The sequence below is a fragment of the Ochotona curzoniae genome, unplaced genomic scaffold, assembly GCF_017591425.1.
Source record: "Ochotona curzoniae isolate NIBS_2020 unplaced genomic scaffold, NIBS_Ocur_1.0 contig_78, whole genome shotgun sequence".
NCBI classification, from domain to species: domain Eukaryota; kingdom Metazoa; phylum Chordata; class Mammalia; order Lagomorpha; family Ochotonidae; genus Ochotona; species Ochotona curzoniae.
In genome coordinates, this window is record NW_024466559.1 from 1,657,088 (window position 1) to 1,683,706 (window position 26,619).

Below are 26,619 nucleotides of genomic sequence, written 5' to 3' on the forward strand. Positions count from 1 at the left end.
ACAGTCAGATGTACAGAGAAGAGAGACAGGAAAATCTTCTGTCTGCTGATTCACTCCCCAAGCGGCCTCAATGGCCAGTGCTGAGCCAATCCAAAGCCAGGAGCCAGGAGCCTTTTCCAGTCTCCCACATGGGTTTTAGGGTCCCAAGGCTTTGGGTAGTCCTGGACTGCTTTCCCCGGCCACAAGCAGGGACCTGGATGGGAAGTGGGGCTGCCGGGATTAGAACCTGCGACTATAAAGCAAGAACTTCAGCTGCTAGGCTATTGTACCGGGCCCGATGTCATTTCTTTATTTGCACAAGACTTTTTTTTTCCCACCAGATGGACAAAGGACTTTTAAATTTTGATTTGTTCTGGGAAGCAGAGAGACAAAGACCCTCCGAGAGCTCCCGTCCATCTGCGTGCTCACTCCGCAGGTGCCTGCAGTGGCCAGGTTGGGCTGAAGCGGGGCTTAGTAGCAAGCCCATCACCTGAGCCGTCAGGGCTGCTCCGTCAACCCGTCCCCCAAAGCAGCTCCCTATGGCTCAAGCGGCGCTTCTCAGACTGCACTGGGTCGGCACCGAGCGTGAGCAAGGCGACCGCCAGGAGTCGGCCAACTCAGCCCGCCTTTGCTGCAACACTGTCCCTTCGGGCTTCTAACAGGAAAGGCAGATATATGATCTCCGTGAGACTCAACACTAAGTTCCCAGAAGCTTGGGTGGGGTTTGCCGTGAGCTCATCCCAGGGTGGGGAGGGATAAGGAGAGGGGGTGTGGCTCCACCGCTCTATTTTTAAGACGCGTATAAAGATCTCCCTCTGGCGGTGTGAAAGGCAGAGCTGCGGGCCCTCTCTCACCGTGCAGTTCCAGGTTACAGCCTGCACTCCCACCTGGCTCCCACCAAGATTGGGATCACCCACAGGCGCCAAAGCCGGGGGCGGGGTCTGTCTCCCCAGCCCAGTCCCGGCTGCAGGCTTGCAGCAAACCACAGGCCCAGGAGACGCGAGGGACAGACGCAGGTCCAGAAGTCCTCACGATCACAACACTCGCTCACCTGGTTCTAGTACTTAAAATAACTGGGGGACTGGTGCTGCTGGATGCGCGAGCCGTCAGTCCCCGGGCCCTCGCCTACTTCTAGGAGAGCTGGGCTTGCTTATGCGCTAACCCGAGGTGCAATACGGCTAGAGGAGAGGAGGGCTGGCTGGTCACCGCATTTTAACTTGAGCCCGCCAGCAGTTCTTTCAAGGACTCCCCTTACGGTCAGAAAAGTTTGCATTTCAGAGGGGTCCCACACGGCTTTGGTCACCACCAAGAGCGGATGAGCTCGGGGGGGGGCGCAGGCGTGGCGGGGGCGGAGGGAAAGGAGATAGGCGCAGCCAGGCCGGTGTTGTGACCGATTCGAGGGAGAGAGAAGCCGCTTCCGGCCCCGCCGCCTTGGTTGTGCGGTGTGTTGGAGGAGTGGGTACACCCTGTTTTCCCACTCCGGAAAATTCCAGATGCGCGGCCCCGGGGCTCAAGATGAGGGGAGGTCCGCGCGGGCACATGTGCACTGCAGGACATTGAGAAGTGCAAACCCGGATTGTGCCGGCCAAGGGCAGGGACGCCAGCCCGGTGTCCACCTAGCAGCATCAGAAAAGCAAGTGAGGGTCCTGCAAGGATATCCCCAACCCACTCCCGGTCTGCCCAAACCAAGGGCGCACCCGGGGCTGCCGGCCCGCCGCAGCCGGGGGCCGCGCATCGGGCGGAGGGTGTGAATGAGCCGGACGAGCGCTCTGTCTTGGGGGGTTTTTCTTTTCCAGCTCCGCGGTCAGGTCGGCAGCCCCGGTCGGCGAGGCGGGTCCCCGACCTCACGCTCCGCCTCCAACTCCTCCTCCCCTGGGCAGGCCCTTGAGGGGAGGGAGTGGTGGACGGAATTTCCCAGCGCTGGGGTTCTGGCTTCCCCAGCCTGCGCGGCCGACCTCTTTCTGTTTACGAAGAGAAAGGGGAAATGGAAAAGGCGGGGTGGCAGCGGCCGGCACTTGCTGCACCGCCCCTGGGCCGGCTCAGACGCCCTGAGTCAGGGGCCGAGTGCGCGGCCCGGGGCACACTTGTCCTGCTCCGGTCTGGCCGCCGCGTCACGCGCTGGAGCCCGGCGCCCTGGCTCTGGTTCTTGAGGCTCCCGCAACCATCACCTTGCCACCGGGACCCTGCGTGCGCGGCCGTGGAGGACCGACCCCGCGCTGCGCACCGAGCTGTTGGTGGTCCACGGAAGAAGTGCTGGGCCCCCGCAGATAGCAGGTAAACCCACTCAGCGACCGGAGGCGGGGCAGGAGCTCGAAGTGGCTTTGGCCATCCCTGGATGAGTGTTTCTCTTCCTCGCCTCACCACCTGCATAAGGGAGACCTAGGCGGGGGGCGCGGAGACAGGGGCGTACCCCCCAGCCCGCGGGCCGCTGCGCAGGCTAACATCCTTGGCTGCAGCCCGGCACGGCTGGAAAGCACCTTGCGCAAGGGTCTCACGCGGTGGAGACTCGGGCTCCTCCCCTTTCCTCCTACTCCACCACCTCCTTTTTCTTCCCGGATCCTCAGGGCTGGTCCCGGCTGAGCGCGAAGTAAGCAGGGGACCTCTCGGTGCCCGCGCGCGTCCTGCTGCGGACCCCCTAGCCCTCCTAGGCCGAGGCCCGGTGAGTTCCTTGGAGGTGGGGGCTGAGGGAGAGAGAAGTTTGGTCCGAGAAAGCCAAGTGCTCAGTTTTGTTGCTGTTACTTAGCTCGTGCATGTCCGGGTGTTCCGTCTGGTTGCCAAGTTAGGTGTTCTCTGATTGGAACTGACTGTCCCCCCTCTCTCTCCAGCCCCCTTCCAGCTCTCTCCTAGGGACTGAGTTTCTGTGCGGAGTTTCTGTAGCTTTGACCTTTAAGGACTTAGTCGAGTTGGGAGAGTTGAACGGTTGAGGCATCTGGAGATTTTTGTGGCTGCAGTGCCTCATGCAGGGGCTTTCTGAAAAGGAAAGCGCAGGTCAGAGGTGCGCCCCGGGCAGCGGGTGGGTGGGGACATTGTCCACGTATTCCAGCTCTGGGGTGATTGGGTGGGTGGGGGAATCTTTTAAACGGGGTGAGGGGGTAACGGGAGATGTGGTGAGCCTTGTTCGAAGCCGGGCAGCTCCCTCGGTTGTTAGGGTCATTTTCATTGACGTTTGGGTGTTCCGTTTGTTTTGTGCCAAGTATCGCATGAACGGGGAGGAATCTCATGTCTCTCTCTTGCTGATTTCTGGGTTTCTAAGACGGGTGTCGTTTTCTGTGGTGTTAGGGAGTCTGAGGATCTCTCTCCGCTCTTGATTGTTCCTAAGTGGAGTAACTTCTGGGCTCCACCTCGTTCCCGGCACTGATGAGACGTGAAGTCGGTCTGCTTCCTGCAGGCTGGCAATTGCTGGGTTTTCTTTGCAAGAGTGTGGGGCTGACCGGTCTTCAGGGTTGCCTGGGAGCTGAGTTGGTGTTGCTAAGGACTTAGTAGTGCGGGGTGGGAAGTCAAGTCAGGCACTGCTGGACCTGCCCTGTCCCTCTCTCACCAGTAGGGGTGTGCGTATGTTAGAGACGGACGGACAGACAGATGGGCCCACAGAGATCCAATCTCTAGGTTTTCTGTAGAAATGCTTCTGACTGCACAGTTAAGAAACTAAAACCCGTCTTTCCCCTAAGGATCCACCTGCCTGAATGCCTGTCTCTCTCTCCCCCTCTGGGTTAGTCCTGGGAACTTTTCTGTCACATCTGGTAAGTCCTGTAGCCTTCAATCTTCCCAGCTCGGGGAGGGTGGCGGAGATGGGGGTGGGGAAGAGGGACCCTGTCTTGCAGTGTTTCTGTTTGAACTTCTGTTTTTTCTAATCCTGCCTACAAACAGAAACTGCAACTAAATAGACGTGGTGAAACCAAAGGCATTTGTGCCTTGATTGTCCCCCGGGTTCCCAGCACCATGCCGTGCCAACTCCAACCCCTTCAAGGATGGGTAAGACTTGCAGTGATAATGAGCCATCAAAGCGAGTCTGCCTTTTTTCTTTTTACTTTGTCTCTGGTTTTTGAGACAGTCTTTGAAAGCTAACTCATTCTAGCTACACCTGACTGCTGGCTTGCTTAGCACCTTCCTCCCTTCCCCCCACCTCTCTCTTCCCAACCTGTGGTGACCATGAACTAGCCTCAAAGCTGTCCTGTGAGCCAAGTGCAGTGACTGGTGGAGTGTGTACAAGTGAAGGCACTGGCTTGACTTTAAGCAGGCATCCTCATACCCACACCTGTAGAGTGGGGTGTGTGATGGGAGCCCAGGCAGAGTCTTCTCTGCAGGGTGCCCCCACGGGGACCCCGGGCCAAATCAGTTAATGATAGCACTAGGTGCTGTGGTGCATTCCGTGGAAGGAGATTGCCTCGGAGGCAGGTGGCCTCTGGCAAGCTGATTGGTGATGCACGGTTGGTGCTTCCACAGCAGGGATGGAGGGGACGTTAAGAAGCGGAAGCATCTGTCAGAAAAAGTGCACAGCTGTTTCTGGCCTTTATCAAGCCTGCTGGTTAAGTGCACGGACGGTCGGGATGTATTGCAGCAGAGGTCTCTTACGTCCTTGTATCTTTCCTCCTTTGACCGTCGCTGTGTAATTCCCTTTGTTGTCCCCTATTTTCATCAGATGTTGTCGCCACCCCCACATCCACTAAGATGGCACCTCATTTGTATCTTAAAAAAAAAACCTAAAATGCAGTTTTAGCCAAGACAATGGGACTTCAGAAAGGTTGCAAGGAAGACTGTAACATGTAGTGCGTGGTTTTTCTTGTCACAGAGATCTTCCCACAGACTTTTTTTTTACATTTAAAAATATTTTGTTTTGATTTATGATGTAGTTCTGTAGACTCTTTGAAAGCCCCCTGCAGTCCCATGTGCTCCTGCCTGCGTCTTGTCTTGTGATAGATTTAGGTTTCCGGGTCTCTTTCTATTTGTGCAGCTCCTAAGGGAAGGCAGTGAGCAATCAGTGAACCTTGGGCCCCTCGGGGTGCAGGCATTCCGGTCTCTCCCAGAGGGGCCCGCTGGGGCCGAGGGTGAACGCCTTGTCCCTGGTGGTAGTGAGATGTGTCTCCTTGCAGCGAGCTGGATCAGGATCTCTCTGAAGGCTTAACCTCACGTCTGCCACGGGCTCTCAGGGCCTCGTGTTTTTTCTCTTTCCAGCTGCAGGAGGGAGCCGGAGGCTATAAGGAGAAGCCCGGAGCCCCTCAGATTCGTGAGCTGCTTCCAGTCTGGGTTCTGTCCAACTCCCAACAGGTGCATGCTCCGGGTCTCAGGTTTCTGCTTTTGCAAAGTGAGCTGGATGGAAGGTTCTCTGAGGTCCCTTGGCACTCCCCGCTGTTCATGAACTTGCACAAACTGTCACCCAGAGTTCTTGCTCCACAATGCAGGCTGGGACGCTCATTTCCTGAAACGTAACTGTCACCTCCTCAGTAAGTCTTGGTATTCTCTCTGTTTCCCCTAGCAAGCGCACCCGTGATGGAGTACATGAGCACTGGAAGCGACAACAAAGAAGAAATCGACTTACTGATGAAGCATTTAAGTATGTCCGATGTCATAGACATCATGGAGGATCTGTACGGGAGCCAAGAACCGGCTGTGTACGAACCCAGCCTCCTGACCGTGTGTCCGGACAGTAATCAGAACGAAGAGCGGGCGGATTCTCTGCTGCTCAGTGGCCAGGAGGGACCGTGGCTGTCCACGGTCAGGTACGGCACGGTGGATGACCTGCTGGCGTTTGCAAACCACATCTCCAATTCGGCAAAGCATTTTTACAGCAGTCGACCCCAGGAATCTGGAGTTTTATTAAACATGGTATGTTTGCATGTTGTGTGTGTGGAACTGTGACCACTGCAGATTCTTTCCCTGCAGAGTGACATTGAACTTGGGTCGAGTGGCTCTTTAGGTATGATTTCTAATAGTGTCTGCATTGGTCATGTCTGTGTTCGAGATGCAAAAATAAAACCAAAAAAAAAAAAGGTCTTTATTAAAATTTCCATTTTGGTAGCAGTTCTCCCAGTAGTTAATTACAGAGAGTGGACCTTAATTTAATAATTTATTAATGTACTCATTATTGATGCAAGAGAGAAGGGCTGGTTGAGAAGCCCTTAGCTGGTGTAGGGGGGAGTGAGCATTGGGTTTATTCTGCATAATTCTGAAGGCTCATTTGTTTGTCATGTCTGATAAAGGGTCCGGCATGACCACCTACTCAACCGAGTTCTTGCCAAAAACCCAGTCTGCAGACAGTCTGTCGCCCTCTGCAGGTTCACTGTAATTAACCCAGGAGGAACGGCCCTTTGGGTTCAGTTAGTCATCTCAAGTATGCCTGGAATGCAGCATTTGACCCTGCTCTGTGGCTGCAGTCCGTGAGCCAGTGCTGTGTCAGGGGCCACACGGGGTTCTGGGAAGCACTCAGTGTGTCACAGGTGAACAGGTGCTGGCTAAAGGTCCACAGCTGGTTATGCCACTGGGGGGGGACTTAGAAGCCATGCTTGTCGGCAGCCTTTGCTTTGAGTGTCGCCGGATGGCCATGTGGCCCTCGGTGGGGGGTGGTCACCACCTGACACTCTTGTTTTCGTATGCCGTGCACTGAGGGCCTAACAGCACAGTAACTCAGGACAGCCACTTGCTTTGTTTTCCGCCTCCCGGCAGGGCTTCCTTTAGTCTATTCAGTTGAACTTGGAGCAGGTGTTTTCTGTTTCTCACTTGTGAGAATGAGCTCTAGATGAAGGACTGCAGAGCGGATGGGATTCTTGTTGGCCCAACCACAGAGCACGAGGGGTCTGTGGCCAAGCCCCTGGCTTATCAGAGCTTTAGCTCTTCCCTGGGAGTTCACGGAGACAATTCAGGAAAACTATAAGGAGGACCTAGCAATTGCCCCTTGAAGCTTTTAAAAATATTTATTTAAAAAAAAGAAGATTGTTTATTTTTATTGGAAAGCTAGATGTATAGAGAGAAGGAGACACAGAGAGGAAGATCTTCCATCCTCTGGTTCACTCACCAAGTGACCATAATGGCCGGAGCTGAGCTGATTTGAAGCCAGGAGCCAGGAGCTTCCTCTGGGTCTCCCACACGGGAGCAGGGTCCCAAGGCTTTGGGTCATCTCCATTGCTCCCCCAGGCCACAGGCAGGGAGCTGGAAGGGAAGTGAAGCAGCCAGGATTAGAACTGGTGCCCATGTGGGATCCCAGCATGTGCAAGGCGAGGACTCTGGCCACTAGGCTACCACACCAGGTCCAAAAATGTTTATTTATTTATTTCTTTTATTGTATTTTTGTTCATCTACTTAAAAGGCAGAGGGAGAGAGCAAGAGAGCGAGATTGCTTCTGCCTGCTGCTTCACTCGCCCAAATGCTGTCAGAAACTATAAACGCAGCTGGGACTGTACCAACCCAAAGCCAGGAGCTCAGTCTGGGTCTCCCATGTGGGTGGCAGGGCCCCAAGGACTTGAGCCATCAACTGCTGCCGCTGGTGTCTCCCGGGACCCACATCAGCTGGAAGCTGACGTGGAAGAGGCGGAGTCCACTTGGATTGGACCAGTGGACATCCCAGCCAGTGACTTTAACCTGCTCGGCCTCAGTCCCTGCCCCTACTGAAGATTCTTTGTGAAGGGTGGGAGTGGAGAGGCTAGGGCAGAAAGGCAGAGAAAGTAGGGCAGGAAGAGGAAGTGCCATCAGCCAAGGCTAAGTGGCCAGTCCTGCCCTAGGACCTGGCTGTCTGAGTGAACACACACTCACACAGGCAGGGTTAGGAGAAAATTTAAGCATAGGACACGCAGCAGAAAGGTAGCTATTGTGAATGCTTTAAACATCGTATTATTTTACAAAAGTGACCAAGAATGTAAGAAACAAGGGTATCTCCAGAAGTTCATGGTCAATTAAAGATATGTTTTTTTTGGGAGGCTAACCAATTTGAAAATTCTCACAGCCTTCCTTTCGTAACACATTTCCCGTGACCTTTTTGAAATCCCTCTTCTGTTTTAGCAAGAAGACTAAAAATCATAATGGAATTAAAATCTACGTTACGGTCCACAGGGTTAAGATGCTGGTTGTGATGCTCTTATGTCCCATCAGAGTGTCTAAGTGCAGCCCCTGCTTTGGCTTCCTGACTCAGTGCAAACCCTGGGAGGCAACGGCAAATGGCTCAACTTAATTGGGTTCCTGTTACACCCCCCACCCGTGGGAGACTTACCTTGGGTCCCCAGCTCCTGGTTTCACCCTGCCATTTGTGCAGTGAACCAGTGTGGGAGATTGGTCCGTTTCTCAGATGAATCAAAAAGCAAACCCACAGTGTGAACACCCCCTCTCCCCGCCTCACTAGGAATCATTTGGCAGCCTGGACGCCAAGTTCAACTTCCTGTCCCGGCCAGATAAAGCACTGTGATTGCCTATGAGTTTCCGTAGCTCTGTGCTTCAACACGTAGCTATGGAGGCCTTCGGTCTTAGCCAGTGTGTGACGAGGTGGTGTCCTCGCCTCATCCTCCCTGCCTTCCAGACCTTTCCCTCATCATCATCATCCTCTGCCATCGCCCTATCATAACTTCTTAGTTTCTGGGATCCGTTTTTCCATTTTCTGCTCTGTTTTGGAATACGCCATCGCATTACTGACCACCCACCTGGATTGGTCTCAAGGTCAAATTTGTCTCTCTAATGTGTCTGCTGAGGGGCGGGGAACTCTGCTGCTCCAGTTTACTTGTGCGTTTGCTAGGTGGTAGCCCGGGCATCTTTGGCTGTGTTCCAGATGTTGCTGGGGCAGGTGCATGAGCTGGCAGTCCCTGTGCACCGGAGGCCAGGGCGGAGAGTTCTGGGGCTTGGCGAGCAGGATTCTTTCCCACATTCATGATTGGGGGAGGGGGGGGAGCACACCGTGTGGTGCAGAAGGCAGAATGTCCACGCTGAGGTCGCAGCGTGGCAGAGCTGGAGTTGGTACAAGATGATGGGGTGGGGAGAGGGGAAGGTCCCAGATGAAGGCAGCAGTGGGTGCAAAGAGCCCAGAGCCTGGAGACCCAGTGTGTTCAGTCCCCAGCGCTGGCCAAGTTAGAGACCCCAGAAATAACTCTATCCCCTGAAACCTGGGCATGTTGTACCTGTGGCTGTGTCTGTAGTTCTGTGGGGAGTGTGCTCTATTTTCCTAAATATCCGTGGGAGCCCAGCGAGACCCGGTAGAGGACGGTAGCCGGTGAGTCTAGGAATCTGTTGATATCGGGATGTTACAGGCTGTGCATTATGAAGATGCGTGCCTACACTGCGCATGTGTAGTAGTCCAAGGTGGGTTCCAAGGGCTTGCTCCTCTGGGAGGCTGGTGATAGTGAGCTGCCAGGCTGAGAGACGCAAGTGTGAGATGCTGAGGGTTCATGCTTGGAGTCAGGCTTTTCAGGGCAAACCTCAGAGAGGCTCAAACCCCGGGTCTCACCTGTCACTCACCCCAGCCCTTGGCTGTGATTCCCGGTGCACTGTTCTGATCTGGACTTGAAATAAGACAAGGCCCCAATCATATGTGTCTGTATGACTGTTGGCACATTCTTCATTATATTCAACTTACACAGATGCACATATACTTAAGGATTTATTTATTTTTGGCTAAGTAGACTTACAGAGAGGAGAGACTGAGAGAGACATCTTCCATTCACTGGTTCATTCCTCACCTGAACTCAATGGCCGGAGCTGAGCTGAAAAGAAGCCAGGAGCTAGGGACTTCTTCTGGGTCTCCCAAATGACTGCAGGGTCCCAAGGACTTGGGCCATCCCCTGCTGCTTTCCCAGGCCACAAGCAGGCAGCTGGATAGGAAGTCAAACAGCCTGGACATGAACCAGCATACACAAGGGATGTTGGCACTTGCAGAGGAGGATTAAGCAATTGAGCTATCGCACCACCCTCGGCCCCGCACTGGTTAGGAAGAATTAAAATCCATTCCTGACTTGCCTGTGTGCTAGTCCTGTGTCTTAATCCTAAAAAGAAAGAGTGCAAGAAGGGACGTGGTCCAGCCTGGGGTCTTTGATCAGCTGGGACCATGAGAGAGGATCCCCTAACACCCAGTGCCTAATACACTGGGCAATAAATCATGTAAATCACAGCTTTACTCCTTAGAGTACAGCTTGTGTGCTTGTGTGGATGGTGGAGGTGGGTATTGTGCACAGTCCTTTGTTCACCCACACTGTGACTCCTGAGTGCCCCTGAAGTTGTGTTGGGTGCAGTGAAGATCTGGCAACGTGGAGGGGTCCTTTGAGGGGTCCTTTGGTGGAGCCCCTGGAGTGAAGACAAGAAGACAACCTTGTGGCTGTAGAATCCTGAATCCTCCTTGTCCTGTGTCACAGTGACTGGCCTTTTTCCTCCTGGGCCACATTTAGAGGAACCCTGGCTCGCAGTGGATCGTCACAGTGAAAGCTGAGTTACATGCAGAGGCAGGGAAGGGCAGGTGCTCGAGTTTGGGTAGGTTAGGGGCAAGTGGCCACTGGCTACCTGTAGGTGGCAGCCCCTGGATGTGATGCTTGCAAGTCAGGCTTTATCTCAGCTCTGCGCTGAGCCTGCTGCTCCTGTGTAGTTCCAGCAGGGCACTGCCTGGAGTCCCTGTGGCAGAAGCTCTCAGCAAATCTTCCGTTTCTTCATCCTAGTGCCAAGGATTGCCTCTGATCCCAGCTTCTTGCTGATGCTTGGGAGGCAAGAAGCGATGACCCGAGCAGCTGAGAAGGGCCCAGGAGGAGTTCCAGGTGTCTCCTGGCTTGGTCCTGGCCCATCCCAGCCTGTCGGAGGCATTTAGGGAGTGAGCTAATATGAATGGGGCATCTCTCTCTTTCTCTGTCTCTTTGCCTTTTAAATGCATAAAAGAAAAAATAAAAAATATGTTGAAATTTTCACTGGAATGATTTACCTTTCTGGGTGTAGAATTCTAGTTTGTTCCTTAATAGTGAGCACAACTGTTTGTGAGATGAATGGCTAAAATTAGCAGTAGCATTGCTGCTTGAGTAATCTTGTGGTCCCTGGGTTTTATGCCCGTGGCAGTGCCTCTGTGTTGGGTCCCGGCATCCACCTGTGTGAGTCAGGGCTCATTCTTTCGCTGTGTGTAGTTTTGGGAACTTACCACATTCCCTTCCAGCTTCTCTTGTGCTTGAAATAAATTTGTGGCACTTGAGAGTTCCATGTTTCTTCAATCCATAATCTGAATCCAGCTATTGCTAATTATATTTAGGAAAAACTGATTTTTTATAAGAAAGATTGTTATTATTATTATTATTATTAATTAGGAAGGTCAATCCCATGTGGGTGACAGGGGCCCCAGCACTTAGGCCTGCTGCTAGCACTTTCCTGCTCTTTCCATTAGCAAGGAGCTGAGTTGGAAGTGCAGTAACCAGGACTTGAACCCGTGTTCATAATGGAATGCTGGCATTGTAGGTGGCAGCTTTACCCACTATGCCACGATACTTGCTCTTGCTTCTGACTGTTGTTTGGAAGAATGCTGCAGACTTTTCCTGTTTGTAGGCATGGGCTCCAAGTCCTGGTTTCTGTGGCTTTTCACATTTATTTCTTCTTTAAAAATTGAGATGGGCAAATGCGACCCAACATGCGCTGAAGTCACGTGCTGCAGAATTAAAACCACATTCAGCCTACCTAACCCGCAGGACGTGAGCGCCAGAACATACATCTCCACTGTACAATGTCTGCCGTGCGCCCCTGAGACCGTGGAGCCGAGTCGGGGTCCCACTGGCTGCTGCTGATGCTGTCAAGGTCTTAACTGCGTGTGGCCAGGCCACGGAAAAGACCCCAACTGCCTGTGGCTCTCACACCATTGTGAAGTTGGGAAATGGTGAAGTTTAGCCATCGTTAAGGCAGGGACTGACTGCGCACTTTATACACAGTTACATGCTGATCTCCTTGGGTGAGTTTGGAAAAACAAACCCACCCCGGAAACCCACAGGTGTGCTTCTCGCCGCTGTGTCCTGTTGCTGTGGCCTTTGGACTCCAGGTGCTCCCTGGCTGGTGAACTTTCGGTGGTCGGGGGTCGCTGAGCCCTTGATGATCAGGGGTCGCCGAGCCCCTTGCTCCTGACCTTTGCTATGACTCCTGGCACACAAGAGTGTGTGCGAGCAGTAAGATGTGAGTCAGTGGATGAGAAAGAATTCTGGCGTGTGTCATGTGAAAGGTAGCAAGGCCAGCTGCTCGCAGATCCCGCCCGGCGTTGTGTTCCCGCAGCTGCTGCGACTGCGCCCGGTTAATTTCCACTCTCTCTGTTGTGCATCGTGTATCGGCAACAGGCATGTAGACAGACAGGTTCACACGTTCTGACAGGCGATTCAACGCACAGGCATGCTGTACACGTGGGCTGTCTTTATTTTAAGCCTTTGGATGACATGAGGTGGATTGCTTTACATAAACAATGCGCTTTAGATTCTCGTTGGCAATTCATTACTCATCCGGAGGTGGAAATACGACCAGGGCTGGGCCAAGGAGACGCACCCGTCCCAAGCTTTCTCTCTGTCTTGCTCAAGTTCTAAATTTAACCTTGATACAGTGGGAAGATGACACGTGCCCTGTGAGTGGCCGCCGCCACGGACGAGTGCTGGCGGGGTTACCGGCTCTCCCGGGAGGGCTGCTTCTGCCACTGTTCTCACTCCCCACTCCCTTCCTAGGTCATCACTCCTCAGAATGGACGCTACCAGATCGACTCGGACGTGCTGCTGGTCCCCTGGAAGTTCACTTACAGGAATATCGGCTCCAATTTTGTGCCGCGCGGGGCCTTTGGCAAAGTGTACTTGGCCCAAGATAGAAAGACAAAGAAGAGAATGGCGTGTAAGCTGGTGCGTGTTTTGTAAGCTGATGGCTCGCGGGCCGTGTTTATCTGCAGCGACCCAAAGTTCTTTGATGGGGTCTCAGAGGGTGCTCTGGCCTTAGCCTCCCCCCTCCTCCGATTTTTTGTAAGATTGTTTATTTGGAAGAATTACAGAGAGGATGAGACATCTAGACAGATGTGCAATCCATTGATTGAATCCGCAGGTGATTGCAACTGCCAGGACTGGGCCAGAGCCAGGGGCTTCATCTGGGTGTCCTGGGTGGGGGCGGGGGAGGGTAGGGACCCAAGCACTTGGGCCATCTCCTGCTGATTTTGCAGGCGTATTACCTGGGAGCTGGATGGGAGATGGAGTAACCAGGACTTGAGCTGGCGCCCACATGGGATGCTGGTGTCAAAGGTGTCAGCGTTGCCTGCAGTGACACAATGCACTTATTTATTTATTTTTTTAATTCTGGATTTCTTTGGCGTGCATTCAAGCCTGAAACCTTTACTCAGGTGCAGAAATGATTTATAGGTAATTAGAGCAAAGTGCACCGCCTGGATGACAGTATCCTGCTGAGTGGGGTGGGGCCGAGGCTTGGAGCTAGCCTGCACCCCAACGGCTGTTCCGTTCACCCCACCCACTTGGGAGGGGGCCAGGCTGAGAGGCAAAAGGCTTCTTGGGACTGTCATTTAAAAGGCGGAGTTCAGATGCAGCTGTGATGACACAGAGGCCAGGTACTCCCAAGCCTGTGACCCAATAATTTCACACCACCCCACGGGGCGTGGGCCATGTCCCTGTGGTCACAAAGCAGGGTGCTTAGCACGTTTGTGCCAGTGTGGTGAAGAGGTCCAGGCTGGAAACTTCCCGGATGTTTATGCAACAGGCAGCAAAGAGTTGACAAATTGTTTTTCCTCTTTATCTCTCTCTCCCTCTCCCTGCTCTGTCTCCTCCTTGCCAATTTCTCAAATACAAATTCTCAAGTAACCGTCATTGCAGAATGTGACATTCGGCTTTTAGTTATTCTAATGAGACACACACAATGTTTTGGTCTCATTGGTTGCTTTTTTTTTTTAAAGACTTTGCAAGAATATCTATTACTGAAGAGAACACCAGGAAGGCTTACAATAAGGTGGTTTAACACTTGCAAGGAGAGGGTATCGCCTCAGTTGATTTTTAGCCGTGGGAACCAGAGAGACCTGGGTCACAAAAAGTGTGGGAGAAGAACGGTGGGGGTTGTTTGCCTCACCACACTTGCACTCGATATTGAAACCATACTTTTCTTCAAACTGAAAAAGCACACTGATGATCAAATCCCCACCCCCACCCACCAAAGCCTCAAGAGAATGGCACCTGAAGAATAAAACGCCGAGACTTTGAGGTGCTTAGGACCCATCAGCAGTAAGCACCCATCCTGAAATGGCTTCTTTCCTGGCTAGAATGTTCCCCTCCCCCGGCAGCCAACACAAAAGCAGACCTGAGGCCGACAGGTGTGGCCTTTCCCCAGGGGCCCAAGTGGCCTCTCCAGATGGTGGGTGGACCTATGTCAGGGAATGTTTGATGGGATCTGGGAATGGCTAAGAATCCACCCCGCCTTGGTGCTTCTGTGTCTCAGATCCCGGTGGATCAATTCAAACCTTCCGATGTGGAGATCCAGGCGTGCTTCCGGCACGAGAACATCGCTGAGCTGTATGGCGCCGTCCTGTGGGGTGAGACAGTGCACCTGTTCATGGAAGCTGGCGAGGGAGGCTCCGTGCTGGAGAAGCTGGAGAGCTGTGGCCCCATGCGGGAATTCGAGATCATCTGGGTCACCAAGCACGTGCTCAAGGGGCTGGACTTCCTGCACTCCAAGAAGGTGATCCATCACGACATTAAACGTGAGTATCTGCTAGGACAACTCCCTGGTGAGGCCAGAGGGGTAGACGGGCCCTGGCGACTCCCTAAAGCCCCTCGGAGGAGACAGGGCTCAGAAGGACCGGATTTACTGGGCCTTTCTGAGCTGGTCATGCAGCAGCTGTGAAAGGGTTTCAGCATGAGCTGTTCGGCTCTGCCTGGGCCCTTGTTTTCAGGGCTCTGGGCTAAGCGTAACACGCCCATACACATTCATGGTATCATGCATTGCAAAAAAAAAATATATTTTTTTTTGTTTTAAAGATTTTTTAAAGAAGCTTTATTTATTTATATTGGGAAGGCAGCCTTACAGAGAGAAGGAGAGAAAAAGATCTACCATCTGCTGGTTCATTCTCCGAATGGCCGCAATGGCTGGAGCTGAGCTGATCCAAAGCCAGGAGCCAGAAGCTTCTTCCAGTCTCCCCGGTGGGGTAGAGGCCCAAGGACTTGAGCCATCCTCTGCTACTTTCCCAGGCCATAAGCTGGATTGGAAATAGAGCAGCTGATACATGAATTGGCTCTCACATGGGATGCTGGCACCTGCCAGCAGAGGATCAGCCACTTGAGTCATGCAGTGTCTCCATCATGCATTTGTTTTAAAAAAAAAAATTTATTTTACTTATTTGGAGGAACATCAGAGAAAGAGGAAACAATAGAGAGAAAGATCTTCCATCTGTTGGTTTATTCCCTTAGTGGCCTCCATGGCCCTGCCTGGATCAGCCAAAGCCAGGAGCTCCACTTGGGTCTCCTATGAGGGTGGAAGCTCCCCAGCTCCTTGGGTCATCTGCTGCTGCCTTCCCTGGTGCACTATCGGGGAGCTGGATGGGAAGTGGAGGAGCTGGGACTGGAACTGGCGTTTTGAAAGGGGGATGCCGGATTTGCAAGCAGTGGCTCGGCTCAAACGTCACCCCCCACAGCCCCGGTTTTCGAGAAGCAAATAGCTTTTCGGCTTTGCACACTGCTTTGATTTCCGATAAAGAGGAGATCGCTATCTAAAGTAGCTATTTAGCTTTCGGCTGTAGCAGAGTGGCTTGGAAACAGTAGAAATGCTGATGCCTGAGAACTGGAGTTGCCGGCACTTGGGGCGAGCATCACACCCTCACGGTTACCCCTCTTTGGCCAGACGCTTAACGGAGCACCTAAATTCTCAGCAAAATGCGTCCTTTCCCTTGCCTCTGGCACAGCCTGTGCCAGTTTGGGACTTGCGTGTGGATGGTGCTTGGGTTTCGCCTGTGGGTGGTACGGGCGGTTCTGGGCTAAACATCTCCCTCTTGTTGCAGCTAGCAACATCGTTTTCATGTCCACAAAAGCCGTTCTGGTGGATTTTGGCCTCAGTGTTCAGATGACCGAAGATACCTATTTTCCCAAGGATCTCCGGGGCACAGAGGTAACGCGCCCCCTGGGATCTGAGAATGTCCCAGGATCACCGTGGGAAGGACAGCGAGAGGGTGTGCAAATATGTTTTAAGTCGTTGTCATCTTGGAAACACATTTCATGCCCACTAGTGAGCACCAACTGCACATGCTATTCTCTCTCTCTTGTTTTTTTAAAGATTTATTTATTGGAAAGGCAGATATACAGAGAGGAGAGACAGAGAGGAAGATCTTCCATCCACTGATTCATTCCCCAAGTGAGCGCAACGGCCAATGCTATGCCGATCCGAAGCCAGGAGCCTCTTCCGGGTCTCCCACGTGGGTGCAGTGTCCCAAAGCTTTGGGCTGTCCTCGACTGCTTTCCCAGGCCACAAACAGGGAGCTAGATGGGAAGTGGAGCTGCCGGGATTAGAACTGGCGCCCATATGAGAACCCCGGGCACGTTCAAGGCAAGGACTTTAGCCGCTAGGCCACGCCGCCGGGCCCCATGCTATTCTCTGGTACTGTTTATCCTGTTCCACACTTGGCGATGATGGTATTACTTCCCTGGTGATCCATTTCATTGAGGTCCTTGGAAGCCATCAAGATAGGTCATAAATGAAGCACTCCCGAACCCAAGCATGCAGCGCTGGAAATGTTCTGGATAGCATGTCAGCACTCCATACATCTTGGGTTCCTGGACCTGGCAGGAAAGACCTTGCTGAGGATGCCAGCAGCTCACATGCAAGCCGCTGAGTTGACCACCTGCCTCTGCTCCCCACCCCAGAGCCCCCACTCCTGCAGCAGGGCTGACTCAAGCAGCTGTGGGGAGGTGGACTGGGTTCCAGCTGCCGGCTTGGCTCTTGCGAGCGTTTGGGGAGTTGAGTCGGCAGGTGGGAGGTCTCTCTGCCTCTTCGGATTTCACAACGGGTTTTCAGGTTGAGGGATGCTTAGCCGACAAAGTCTGTGCCAAGATGGCCAGATGGAGCAAATTCCCAGATCTGCATTCATTCTCGTTCCAAGCCTTTCAGATAAGAGGTATTTCAGCCTTGATATCTGTAGGGTCATTTTAGAAACACTGACAGTATTACGGTTAACTTTTCACAGGAACTTTCTTGGTTGCTTTTCACAACAGACATGTCATTGGTGAATGCTGTTAGATGTGAATGCTATTATTATTGTTTTCATTTTACAAAAAGGAAATAGAAGATTACAATAAAGTACCTAAAGTTACTCAGCTGGTGACCTATCCCACACTTGAACCCCGTTTCAAAGTCTAAGCGTAAGATTCCACCGCTAGGTGACTTTTTAAAAAGATTTATTTTTAACTGCAAAGTCAGATAAACAGAGAGGAAGATCTTCTGTCCGCTGATTCACTAACCCAAGCGACAATAACGGCCGGAACTGAGCCGATCCGAGCAGCCCGGAGCCTCTTCCACACGGATGCAGGGTCCCAAGGTTTTGGACCATCCTCCACTGTTTTCCCAGGTTACAAGCAGGGAGCTGGATGGGAAGCAGGGCCGCCATGAACCCAGCACCCATATGGGATCCCGGCGCATTCAAGCAAGGACTTTAGCCGCTAGGCTATTGCACCGGGCCCTGTTAGGTGACTTTTAAATGTCATTAAAATATATTACTCATATAGCTCATATCACAACATTTTACATCACTGACAGTCTATCATGGTCACCAACATTTATGGAGGGCTGACCACAAAGACCTGTCTTTAAATGTTTTAATTAGGACATTTTTATTTAAAAATTATTATTTAAAAATTATTAGAAAATAGTTTGATTGGAAAGGCAGAGTTAAACAGAGAGACACAAAGAGATCTTCCATCTGCTGGTTCACTGCCCAAATGGTCACAATGGCTGGAGCTGGACCAGTCTGAAGCCAGGAGCCAGGAGTTTCTTCCGGGTCTCCCACGTGAGTGCAGGGACCCAAGGATGTGGGCCATCCTCTACTGCTCTCCCAGGCCACAGGCAGGGAGCTGGAAGGGAAGTGGAACATCTAGGACTTGAACTGGTACCCATATGGCATGTCAGCACCGCAGACGGAGGCTTAGCCTACTATGACACAGCACCTGCCCTTATTAATTTTAAAAAAGCCTATCTTTAATCCCTGGGATTCTATAATATACCCAAAGCAGTGACCCTAAATCGTACAGGGAGAGAGAAAACAGTTGTAAGATTCAACTTAACTGTGAAGCAAAAACAAACAAAAAAAATCAAAGGTGGCTTTCCTGTATCTCAAAGTGCTCCTGAGCTGCACTGAGCCGGGCTGGGCAATGAAGGATGTTGCTGAGAGTGGCTGTTGGGAGAGAGACTAGCTGGGTCATGTAGCAAGGGTCTGGGGAGGGTCTGCTATGGGCCAGGTGTCTCAGGTGGCCAGTGAGGACCACGGGCTTTGGTGGTCCCCGCAGCAGGTGCAATGCCCCTGTGTTCCCTGTGGAACCATGGGGAAGTCACAGCAGGTCCTGATGAGGGTGCAGGTTCAAGCACCGGGTAGGGCAGTGAGTGCCCAGCTGCCTCGGGAAGCTGCCCAGCCTCATCCCCTTCCTTCTCTGAGCTGCAAGTGCCTACACCCTGCTTGCAGATCACAGCTCGGTCTTGGCCTTCAGCCCGGCCCTCTCGGTCCAGCTGACGCCGTGTGCCTCCCCGGACCAAACTGCAGTGAAAAAAAAAAAAAAATCAAAGCGATCTGCCCAGAGTTGTCACTCTTTCCAGGCCAGGACTCTTGGCAGGGGCAGAAACGCTGGGTTTTGCTGATACTGAAAAATCCCGAGAGGCTATTGACGTCATCCTTGACGTCACCCCTGAGCCAATACTATGCAGAAGGCAAAACTCTAGACTTTTTTTTTTAAGGTGCCTAGGTTTCTGTCTTAAGTCTGTTTTAGCAGAACACGACCTTGATTGGCACGAAATGCTTACAGTGTGTTTGCTGGGAAAAGCATTCCAGCATAGTTTGGCCTGAGTCGGGAATCGGTCACAGATGTGGGGTTCCATGCTTTCCGCCCCCGGCAGCCAGTTTGAGACGCAAGATGATTTGTGGTAGTAGAGATGGGAAATGCTTGCCTAGCCAGCATGTTGCAATGCTGTGGACAGATGTAGGTCTGGAAAGCACAGCAGACAGTTGTACGAAATCCTACATTATCTTAATCCGGGCAAGGTTTGTCGCAAGTGCTTTTCAGCAAATGGAAATTGTGTGTGTGTGTGTGTGTGTGTGTGTGTGTGTGTGTTTAAATGAAGTGCAGCGCTGGCTTTTTTTTTTTTTTTTTTTGGTGGCTGTCAGCTCTCTTCTTGGGAACTGAAGTTGGAAAAAGAGCCAGGTAAAGAAGCTGGTCCTGAGTCTTCTCATGACACTTGGGGAAAGTGCCAGCCAGCCAGAGCTAGAGCACGTCCGCTCTCAGATCTGAACTTGACCACAACATGCCTTCTGTGTGGCTGGTGATGATTGTGGGGCCCCTGCAGTGGCTCCGAAGTACAAGCTTTGGTCACCTGTTGAGTTGCTCTCCCGCTCACCCTCTGTCAGCGCGTGCCAGCGTTGTGACATGGCCACCCTGTGGTGTGTATGCAGCTGTGACCCAGCATCTGCTTGAGGCTTCTGGTGTTTGGGGACATGGTTCAGAGGACAAATCAACAGGGCCTGTTAGGGGAGAATTGTTTTGATCGCAGGGTCTTCTTTTTATGATTTTGATGTTCCTCTGAGTATACACGCACACTCACAGAGTTACCCCTAATCTCTTCCCCTCTCTGAAAAAGTTCACAGAAAAAAATGAAACTGAAACAGCAGGTTATTCTGGTGCAAAAAAAAAAAAAAATCAGTCTTAAAATCCCTGCAGATCTCTTTTGCATGAATTTTTCTGAAGGTTCCTCAGATGCAGGGATTTTAGGTACCCCCCCCCACCACCACCTCCCAGGATCGGGAATGCGCTTTGCTTTGTCATGGCCTTTCCAGGCGCATCCCCTGGTACGCTGAGAGGGGAGAGGCTGCCACCAGCTCAGCTATCCTGGCCCCAGTTCCTTTGCCTGAGGGTGCAGGGCTCCTGGAGAGTCCCACCAGTCCTGTTCCTAGAGCTTGAACTTGAAGCTCATGCTCACACATGTTTGTGTTGCTTGCTGTAACCTCTGGGGCCGGACCTCATGCTGGGGGCTGCGGACACTGCCCGGGGTCTGCCCAGCCACCTGTACACAGGAGCTGCGGGTCCCCGCCACAGTGGATGCCTTGCCTTACGTTTAGGGTTGAGGAAGACAGGTGGCTTCCTTATTGCGTTTTTTTCACTTTTGTCTCATGGTGGCAGGAACACTGAACAGGCCGTCTGCCCTCTCTAGCATTCGTCAGCGTAGCTGGGGTGCATTATCATTGCCTAGGAAGACACTATTGTGCATTTCCTTGTTTTTGCACTTTAAGGTTGCATTTCCTGAGAAAGCCCTTTTACCCTCCCAGGAGGCTGCCTCTGGCTCGGGGCACCTTGGAGAATGAGGAACTCGGTTGCCCTGAGAGCAGAAAGGAAGTGTGCCAGGAAGTGGGTTGGTAGGAAGGAGCTGAGCTGGGGGAGGTTGGGGAAGCAGGACAATTTCCCCAGCTTCTGTCAGCTGCCTCTTTAATTTGGTTACTCAGACCCGAATTCCGGGAACTCTCGCCCCATTCTCCCTGCTCACGTGACCAGAAGCCCGCGACCTCTGAAGCAGCAGGGTTCCTGGCCTTCCACGGAAATGCTGGAGAGTGCAAGTTTTGGGATTTTTTTTTTTTTATTAAAAAGAGCTGGGTGTATTTGCATATGCAACAAGAGATCTTGGGGAGGGAGTCCAAGTTGTAAACAGGAAATTCCTTCCGATGTCTTTCCTCCTGTCATAGCTCGGTGCAGTTTTATGCAGGGATTTTTAGTGTCCCCGTATTTTTGACTAATACCTGGCACATGACTTCAGGTGCCTTTTCCAGCATAACTTGGCATACTGGACAATTCACATTTCAGCTTTAGGATCAGAGAGATTCCACCTTCACTGGTCATTAGAATACTTCCCACATTTCATGGAGAATGAAATAGGCGGGTCTGGTGCTGTTGCTGGGCTGCCTGCATCCTTTATTGCCATGCCATGCCACGACACACCATGCCACGCCATGCCATGCAGCTTCCTGTTCAGCTCCCTGTGGAGGCAGGTGGTGAGGCTCCCCGGGCATGCAGGTCCTGGCTCCTGGCGCCTGGCTTGGGCCTGGCCAACTGTTGTGGGCATTTGGGGTTGCAAACCAGTGTGAGGAAAGATCGCTATCTTTTTTTCTGCCTTTCAAATAAATCATCTTTTTTTTAATAAAATATATTTGGTGCAAAAATGTTTTGAAACACATGCATGCACACAGCCTTCTAAAAGTTGATGACAAATGCATAAACCAACATAAGTATTTAAAAATATTTCTCCCCAAACTTATCTTTTAATTTCACTTTGCATAAGCTTTTTAAAGTCCCCTTGGCTGTGTCTGGGCCAGCTAATAATCTGTGTTTAGATCACTAATCAGCATGTTTGGTCTTTGTTCCTCTCTTAAGTTTGGAAGTAAAAACTTCTTTTTCATTTTAAGTGAAAGTGAATCACTTTTCTAAAAAAAAAAAGATTTATTTCTTATTTTTGTTAATGGTAGATTCTTTAAGGCACCTTGGATTCTTCATGTAATTTTTAAACAAAGTGACTGCATTTTTAAAAAGATAGTCGTTTGTATTGGAAAGGCAGATTTACAGAGAGAAGGAAAGAAAGATCTTTCTTTTACTGATTTGCTCACTAAGTGACTGCGATGGACAGAGCTGAGCTGATTCAAAACCAGGAACCAGGAGCCAGGAGCTTCTTCTAGGTCTCCCATGCAAGGTGCAGGGTCCCAAGGCTTTGGGCCGTCCTTGACTGCTTCCCAAGGCCACAGGCAGGGAGCTGGATGGGAAGTGGAGCTGCTGGGATTAGAACAGGTGTCCGTGTGCACATCCGTAGGAATGACCGAGAAGGGTCACTTTTGCCGCCCATACACTTTGTTCTTTTGAAGTTTTTCTCAGCTTCTGCCACCACAGATACTGAGAGGTTTGGCAAGTCGTTGACTTAGACACGAAGACCTAGAACTTTCCCGGGTTGTGTGCAGGAAAGAAGAATCACAGACAAGGGCTTGGGCCCTTGGCTACTAGGCTGTGGTTCTCTGGTGCCCAGGCATCCTTCTCGGATGGGGCAAAGCAGATGAAGCGTGTGACTGAAATGATGGGTGAGCCAGAACAGGGAGGAGCAGGTGCAAGGCCTGACTTTGCTGCCATCTTTCTGTTTTCAGATCTACATGAGCCCGGAAGTGATCCTGTGCCGGGGCCACTCCACAAAGGCAGACATCTACAGCCTGGGTGCCACGCTTATCCACATGCAGACGGGCACGCCGCCCTGGGTGAAACGCTACCCCCGCTCGGCCTACCCCTCTTACCTGTACATAGTAAGTGGAAGTCCACCCTGGGCAGAGATGGTTGGGGGAGAGGCACCTGAACCAGGAGAGGCAGAAATGGGGACCCGGGAGAGGAGGCTGCAGTTTCTTCCCGCATGTGGGAAGACGGCGTGGCCGTTTCCATGGCAGTGGGCTGAGTTCTGTGGCGGGCATAAGTTTGGCATGAGTCCATGTGAGGTCTCAAGGTGCCACACTGAGTGGTATCAGATAAAGTTGTAGCTGTTTCACTGAACACTTTGAATTAGAGGATAGAGGGATGGGCATTTGGCACAAAGCTGAAGAGGTCTCCGGGGATAGCCGCATCCAGTGTCAGCAGAGTACCTGGGATGGGGTCCTGGCCCCACTCCCTGTTGCAGCTCCCTGATGGTGTGCGCCCTGAGAGGTGGCAGGTGATGGCCCCAGTGCTGGGGGTCTCTGCCACCCATGCATGAGATCTGGGTTGAGTTCTGGGCTCCCAGCTTTGTTGTGTGTCGGCCATCTGAGGAGCGAACTAGCAGGTGGAAGATCTCTCTCTCTCCGCCCTTCCCTTGGTACCTCTGCCTTTCAAACAAATAAAAAAGAAACCTGAAGTACAGTCCATGCAGTGATGAAGTGAAGACAGACTCATTTTGGTGCAGCATATTTTTTTGAAATCATTTAAAAAAAAGATGTATCTATTTGAAAGGCACAGTAGCAGGGAAACAGAGAGAGAGAGAGAGAGAAAGAGAGAGAGAGAGAGAAAGAGAAAGAGAGATCTTCCATCTGCTGGCTCATTAGCAGGGAGCTGAAAGTGGAGCAGCCAGGACTCCGACCTGCACTCATACAGAATGCTAGTGTTACAAGTGGCAGCGGCTACACCTGTTGCACCACCACATGGCTCCTTCTGCTTTGTCATGAGACATGCTTCTCACAGACTTTCCCAAGAGTTCCAGGACTTGCTGTGGGCACGTGAAGGGGAGCAAATTCCCCCTGTGCCCCTTGGCACTGGCCTGCAGTGTGTGTGTGTGTGTGTGTGTGTGTGTGGTGGGGGAGGTAGCCTGCATCCCCTGGCCAATGCTGAGAGTACCTATTGTGTGACAGATCCACAAGCAGGCTCCTCCCTTAGAAGACATCGCCAATGATTGCAGCCCGGGCCTGCGAGCGCTGATGCAAGCTGCATTAGCCAGGAACCCGGGCCACCGTCCCTGCGCTGCTGACCTGCTGAAGCATGAGGCACTGAACCCACCCCCGGAGGACCAGCCACGCTGCCAGAGCCTGGACTCGGCCCTGCTGGAACGCAAGAGGCTGCTGAGCCGGAAGGAGCTGGAGCTGCCTGAGAACATCGCGGGTACGGCTCTGGCCCCCTGGTGGGGCTCCTGCTTCCCTGGGTGCCTCTCTGGGTGCCCACCACCTTGTGCAGAAATGCTTGCTGCCACACGGAATCAAAGTGCACTGTTTTGTTTTCTTAGGTGGGTTAATTTGCCACCATGTTAGGAACAGGTGTTGGTAGCAACTGCTGATTTCACATTTCTTTTTGTGTTTTCCAATAGACACTCTCATTAGAGTTTTAGAACAGATGTCCCGTGGGCTGATTCTGCCAGCAGTGCAGGGCTGGGCTCTCGTTCTGAGTGTGGCTCTGGGCGGGTGCAGTGCTGAGCTGGAAGTTGCTTGCATTTCTGTCCTCCCTGCATGGCAGCTCATGGGCAACGGAGGGTGCATGCCAGCAGCAGTGAGCAAAGCTGCTGTTTTTTTATTAACAAATGATGGCGTTCTTCGCCCATGTATCCCCAAACCTGCATGTTGGCATCCTCGCCACCGTCTGGGCGGCTGGAAAACATGCCAGGATTTCTAAGCAGTTTCTTTGTTGACTCATCTTTGTTGCGTCAACTTTGCTGACTCTGTTGAGCTCATCTACCTGTGTCATCCTCCGTGAACATAGCACAGCCTGATGAGTCCCTCATTAACCCAGGGTCCCCTTGGATGGAGGCCTGGCTGCTGTTAACCTGGGGTCCCCTCAGAAAGAGACCTGGCTGCTGTTAACCCAGGGGTCCCCCCCACGCTGCCTCATGGTCCCACGTCTGACATTGTCCGCGTTTCCTTCGTAGATGCTTCATCATGCACGGGAAGCACGGAGGAGTCGGATGTGCTGAGGAGACAGCGTTCTCTCTACATCGACCTTGGTGCCCTGGCCGGCTATTTCAACCTTGTGCGGGGTCCCCCAACGCTGGAATACGGCTGATGGCGAGTGCCGGTGTCCGTGCGCGCGTGCGTGCATGTGCGCAGTCAGCCAGAGCTCCTCCGCTGACTGCGTGGGTCACCTCTCAGGGAGCCCCTGCGTGGGCTGCCGCGATGTGGCCGTGTGGGTGTGGCCTCCCGAGTGTTTGTCTTGTGGGGCTCCTCTGGGGTGGCCCCATGTCTCATGGTTCTCAAATCTCAGGTGCTGGGACTGTAGGATGGTCCCAGGTGGTTAACGACACTCCCTACTCACCCGCCACCATTCCCTGTGCACTTTGCTCAGAAATGTAAAAAAAGGATGCCAATCCCAGGGATCCTCCACCTCACTCGTAGGTCTTATTTAAGTGTGTGTGTGTGTGTGTGTGTGTGTGTGTGTGTGTGTTGGGGGCGCTGCTACCTTGAGCTGGAGCTATCGATTGGTGTGTCCTGTGTGGCCACTTCAAGCGCCTTCATCGGGAGAGGTGAGCGCAGGCGGGATCCTGTGTGTATGTGTGTGGGTGTGGGTGTGGGTATTGGGTGAGAGGACAACTTGAACGTGGTTGCAATAGGCCCTGCTAGCGTCCCCCACGTGGCCCTTGGGCTGGGCGCAGAGCCATCGATGCCGGCCACTGATGGTGGCTTCTGTTCTGTTCCTATGGAAACACTGTGTCATGTACACGCTATGCTGCAGACATTTAAAACGTGATGTTTTGAATGTGGAGACAACTGTGTGAAACCACATCGTTTCTTGTACATCCCAAAGGATGAGACTGACTTTTAAGAAAAGGGACACTTCCGTACGTTATTGGGGATTCAACTTTTTATCATTGTTAACGATTATTTTCTTTTCAGTGTGTATAGGTTAAAATGGCATACTGTGTATGTTTCAGATCAATTGCCTTTGTGGACCTTTCTTGTACATAAACATATATATATTTAACTTTGTTAAGTATGTTCCTACTGCGTATTTAGCGTGACCGGTCAAATCTACGAAATAAATTGAGTATTTTTGTCTTAATGGCTGTCAAGACTGTGGTTCTTTTCCTTCTGTCTTTGTGGAGCCAGAGCTGTCAGCGGCTTTACTCTTTTGCTTGAGCTCTGGTGTCTGGGGACTCATGCTGGGGGATGTCAGAGTGGGCTGGAGGTTGCACACATGCTTCAGTCGTAAGGGCAGGTGGGGAGGGGACAGGAGAAGGCTCCGTTTAGCATGGTGTACCTGTGGGCCATGCGAGGGGTCTCGTGCGTTGCTTTGCATCCCAGGTGAATGGAGAGGTAAGGTGGCAGACCCACACTTGTGCCAGAGGACCAGATCTGGGAACCTGTCTATGATCTTGGGTCTCGGGGTGAGCAGGCAGAGCTCCAGGCCAGAGTATCCCCCAATCAGACGACTGGGCTTAGGAGGACTGAGCTGGGGAACCCATGTGCTCCTGGACACAGGGACTATGGATTAATCAGGGAAGGGGGTATGGGGACGTGAGGGAAGGAGGACTGCTAAGGGAATATGTTGCAGGTGAAGAAAGACTTCTGGGGGATTTTCACCAACAAGGCCACTGTACTTGCAGGTAAGAGAGGGGGCTGTGGGGCCCGGCGCGGTGGCGCAAGTGGTTAAAGGTCCTCGCCTTGCACGCCCGGGATCCCATATGGGCGCCGGTTCTAATCCCGTAGGACTTTTCTGAGTCACACTGATGCACTCACCCAAGCAGGAGACCTGAGCTGGGGCAGTTAGCATCGACCACTGCTGACCATCACCCACCAATGCATGGGCAGGTTGGGGGCTTACTTGACATGAATAGATCACAGTAACCACCAGTGAGTGTTGGAATGGGAGACGGGGGGTCATGTTAGGCTGTGCCAAGGCACTAAACTGCACGTGAGAGAACCAGGGCAGATTCCATGAGGGACATGTGGGCCATACCCTGTGGAATTGCAATTTCTGCTGGTTAAGAGCTGAGGGTGGTGACGGGCTGAGCTAGGCACGACCATGAACCCTCCAACAC

The 26,619-nt window shown here is 52.3% G+C and overlaps 1 protein-coding gene across 4 annotated transcripts; it reads left to right on the forward strand.

Moving 5' to 3' along the window:
* Positions 1–1,953: 1,953 nt before the first annotated feature.
* MAP3K8 (mitogen-activated protein kinase kinase kinase 8) lies at positions 1,954–25,284 on the forward strand. Of its 4 annotated transcripts, none has more exons than XM_040992555.1 (8): positions 1,954–2,253; positions 5,453–5,802; positions 12,609–12,776; positions 14,365–14,626; positions 15,920–16,026; positions 22,289–22,441; positions 23,510–23,756; positions 24,514–25,284. In XM_040992555.1, exons 2-8 carry the CDS (start codon positions 5,467–5,469, stop codon positions 24,645–24,647), a joined length of 1,407 nt encoding a protein of 468 aa, XP_040848489.1. In that variant the 5' UTR covers positions 1,954–2,253; positions 5,453–5,466; the 3' UTR covers positions 24,648–25,284. The 4 variants fall into 4 exon arrangements, with proteins under 4 accessions (XP_040848489.1, XP_040848492.1, XP_040848491.1 ...); XM_040992558.1 differs by lacking the exon at positions 1,954–2,253 and adding an exon at positions 2,317–2,638; XM_040992557.1 differs by lacking the exon at positions 1,954–2,253 and adding an exon at positions 3,066–5,244.
* The last annotated feature ends 1,335 nt before the right edge of the window (positions 25,285–26,619 follow it).

What these genes read in the sequence shown, in the direction of transcription:
- MAP3K8 (XM_040992555.1), top strand. Translation starts at nt 5,467, where the DNA reads ATGGAGTACATGAGCACTGGAAGCGACAACAAAGAAGAAATCGACTTA. An exon ending in AGGATCTCCGGGGCACAGAG is followed by an intron (nt 16,027 to 22,288) that starts GTAACGCGCCCC and finishes TTCTGTTTTCAG; the next exon opens with ATCTACATGAGCCCGGAAGT. An exon ending in GCTGCCTGAGAACATCGCGG is followed by an intron (nt 23,757 to 24,513) that starts GTACGGCTCTGG and finishes TTTCCTTCGTAG; the next exon opens with ATGCTTCATCATGCACGGGA.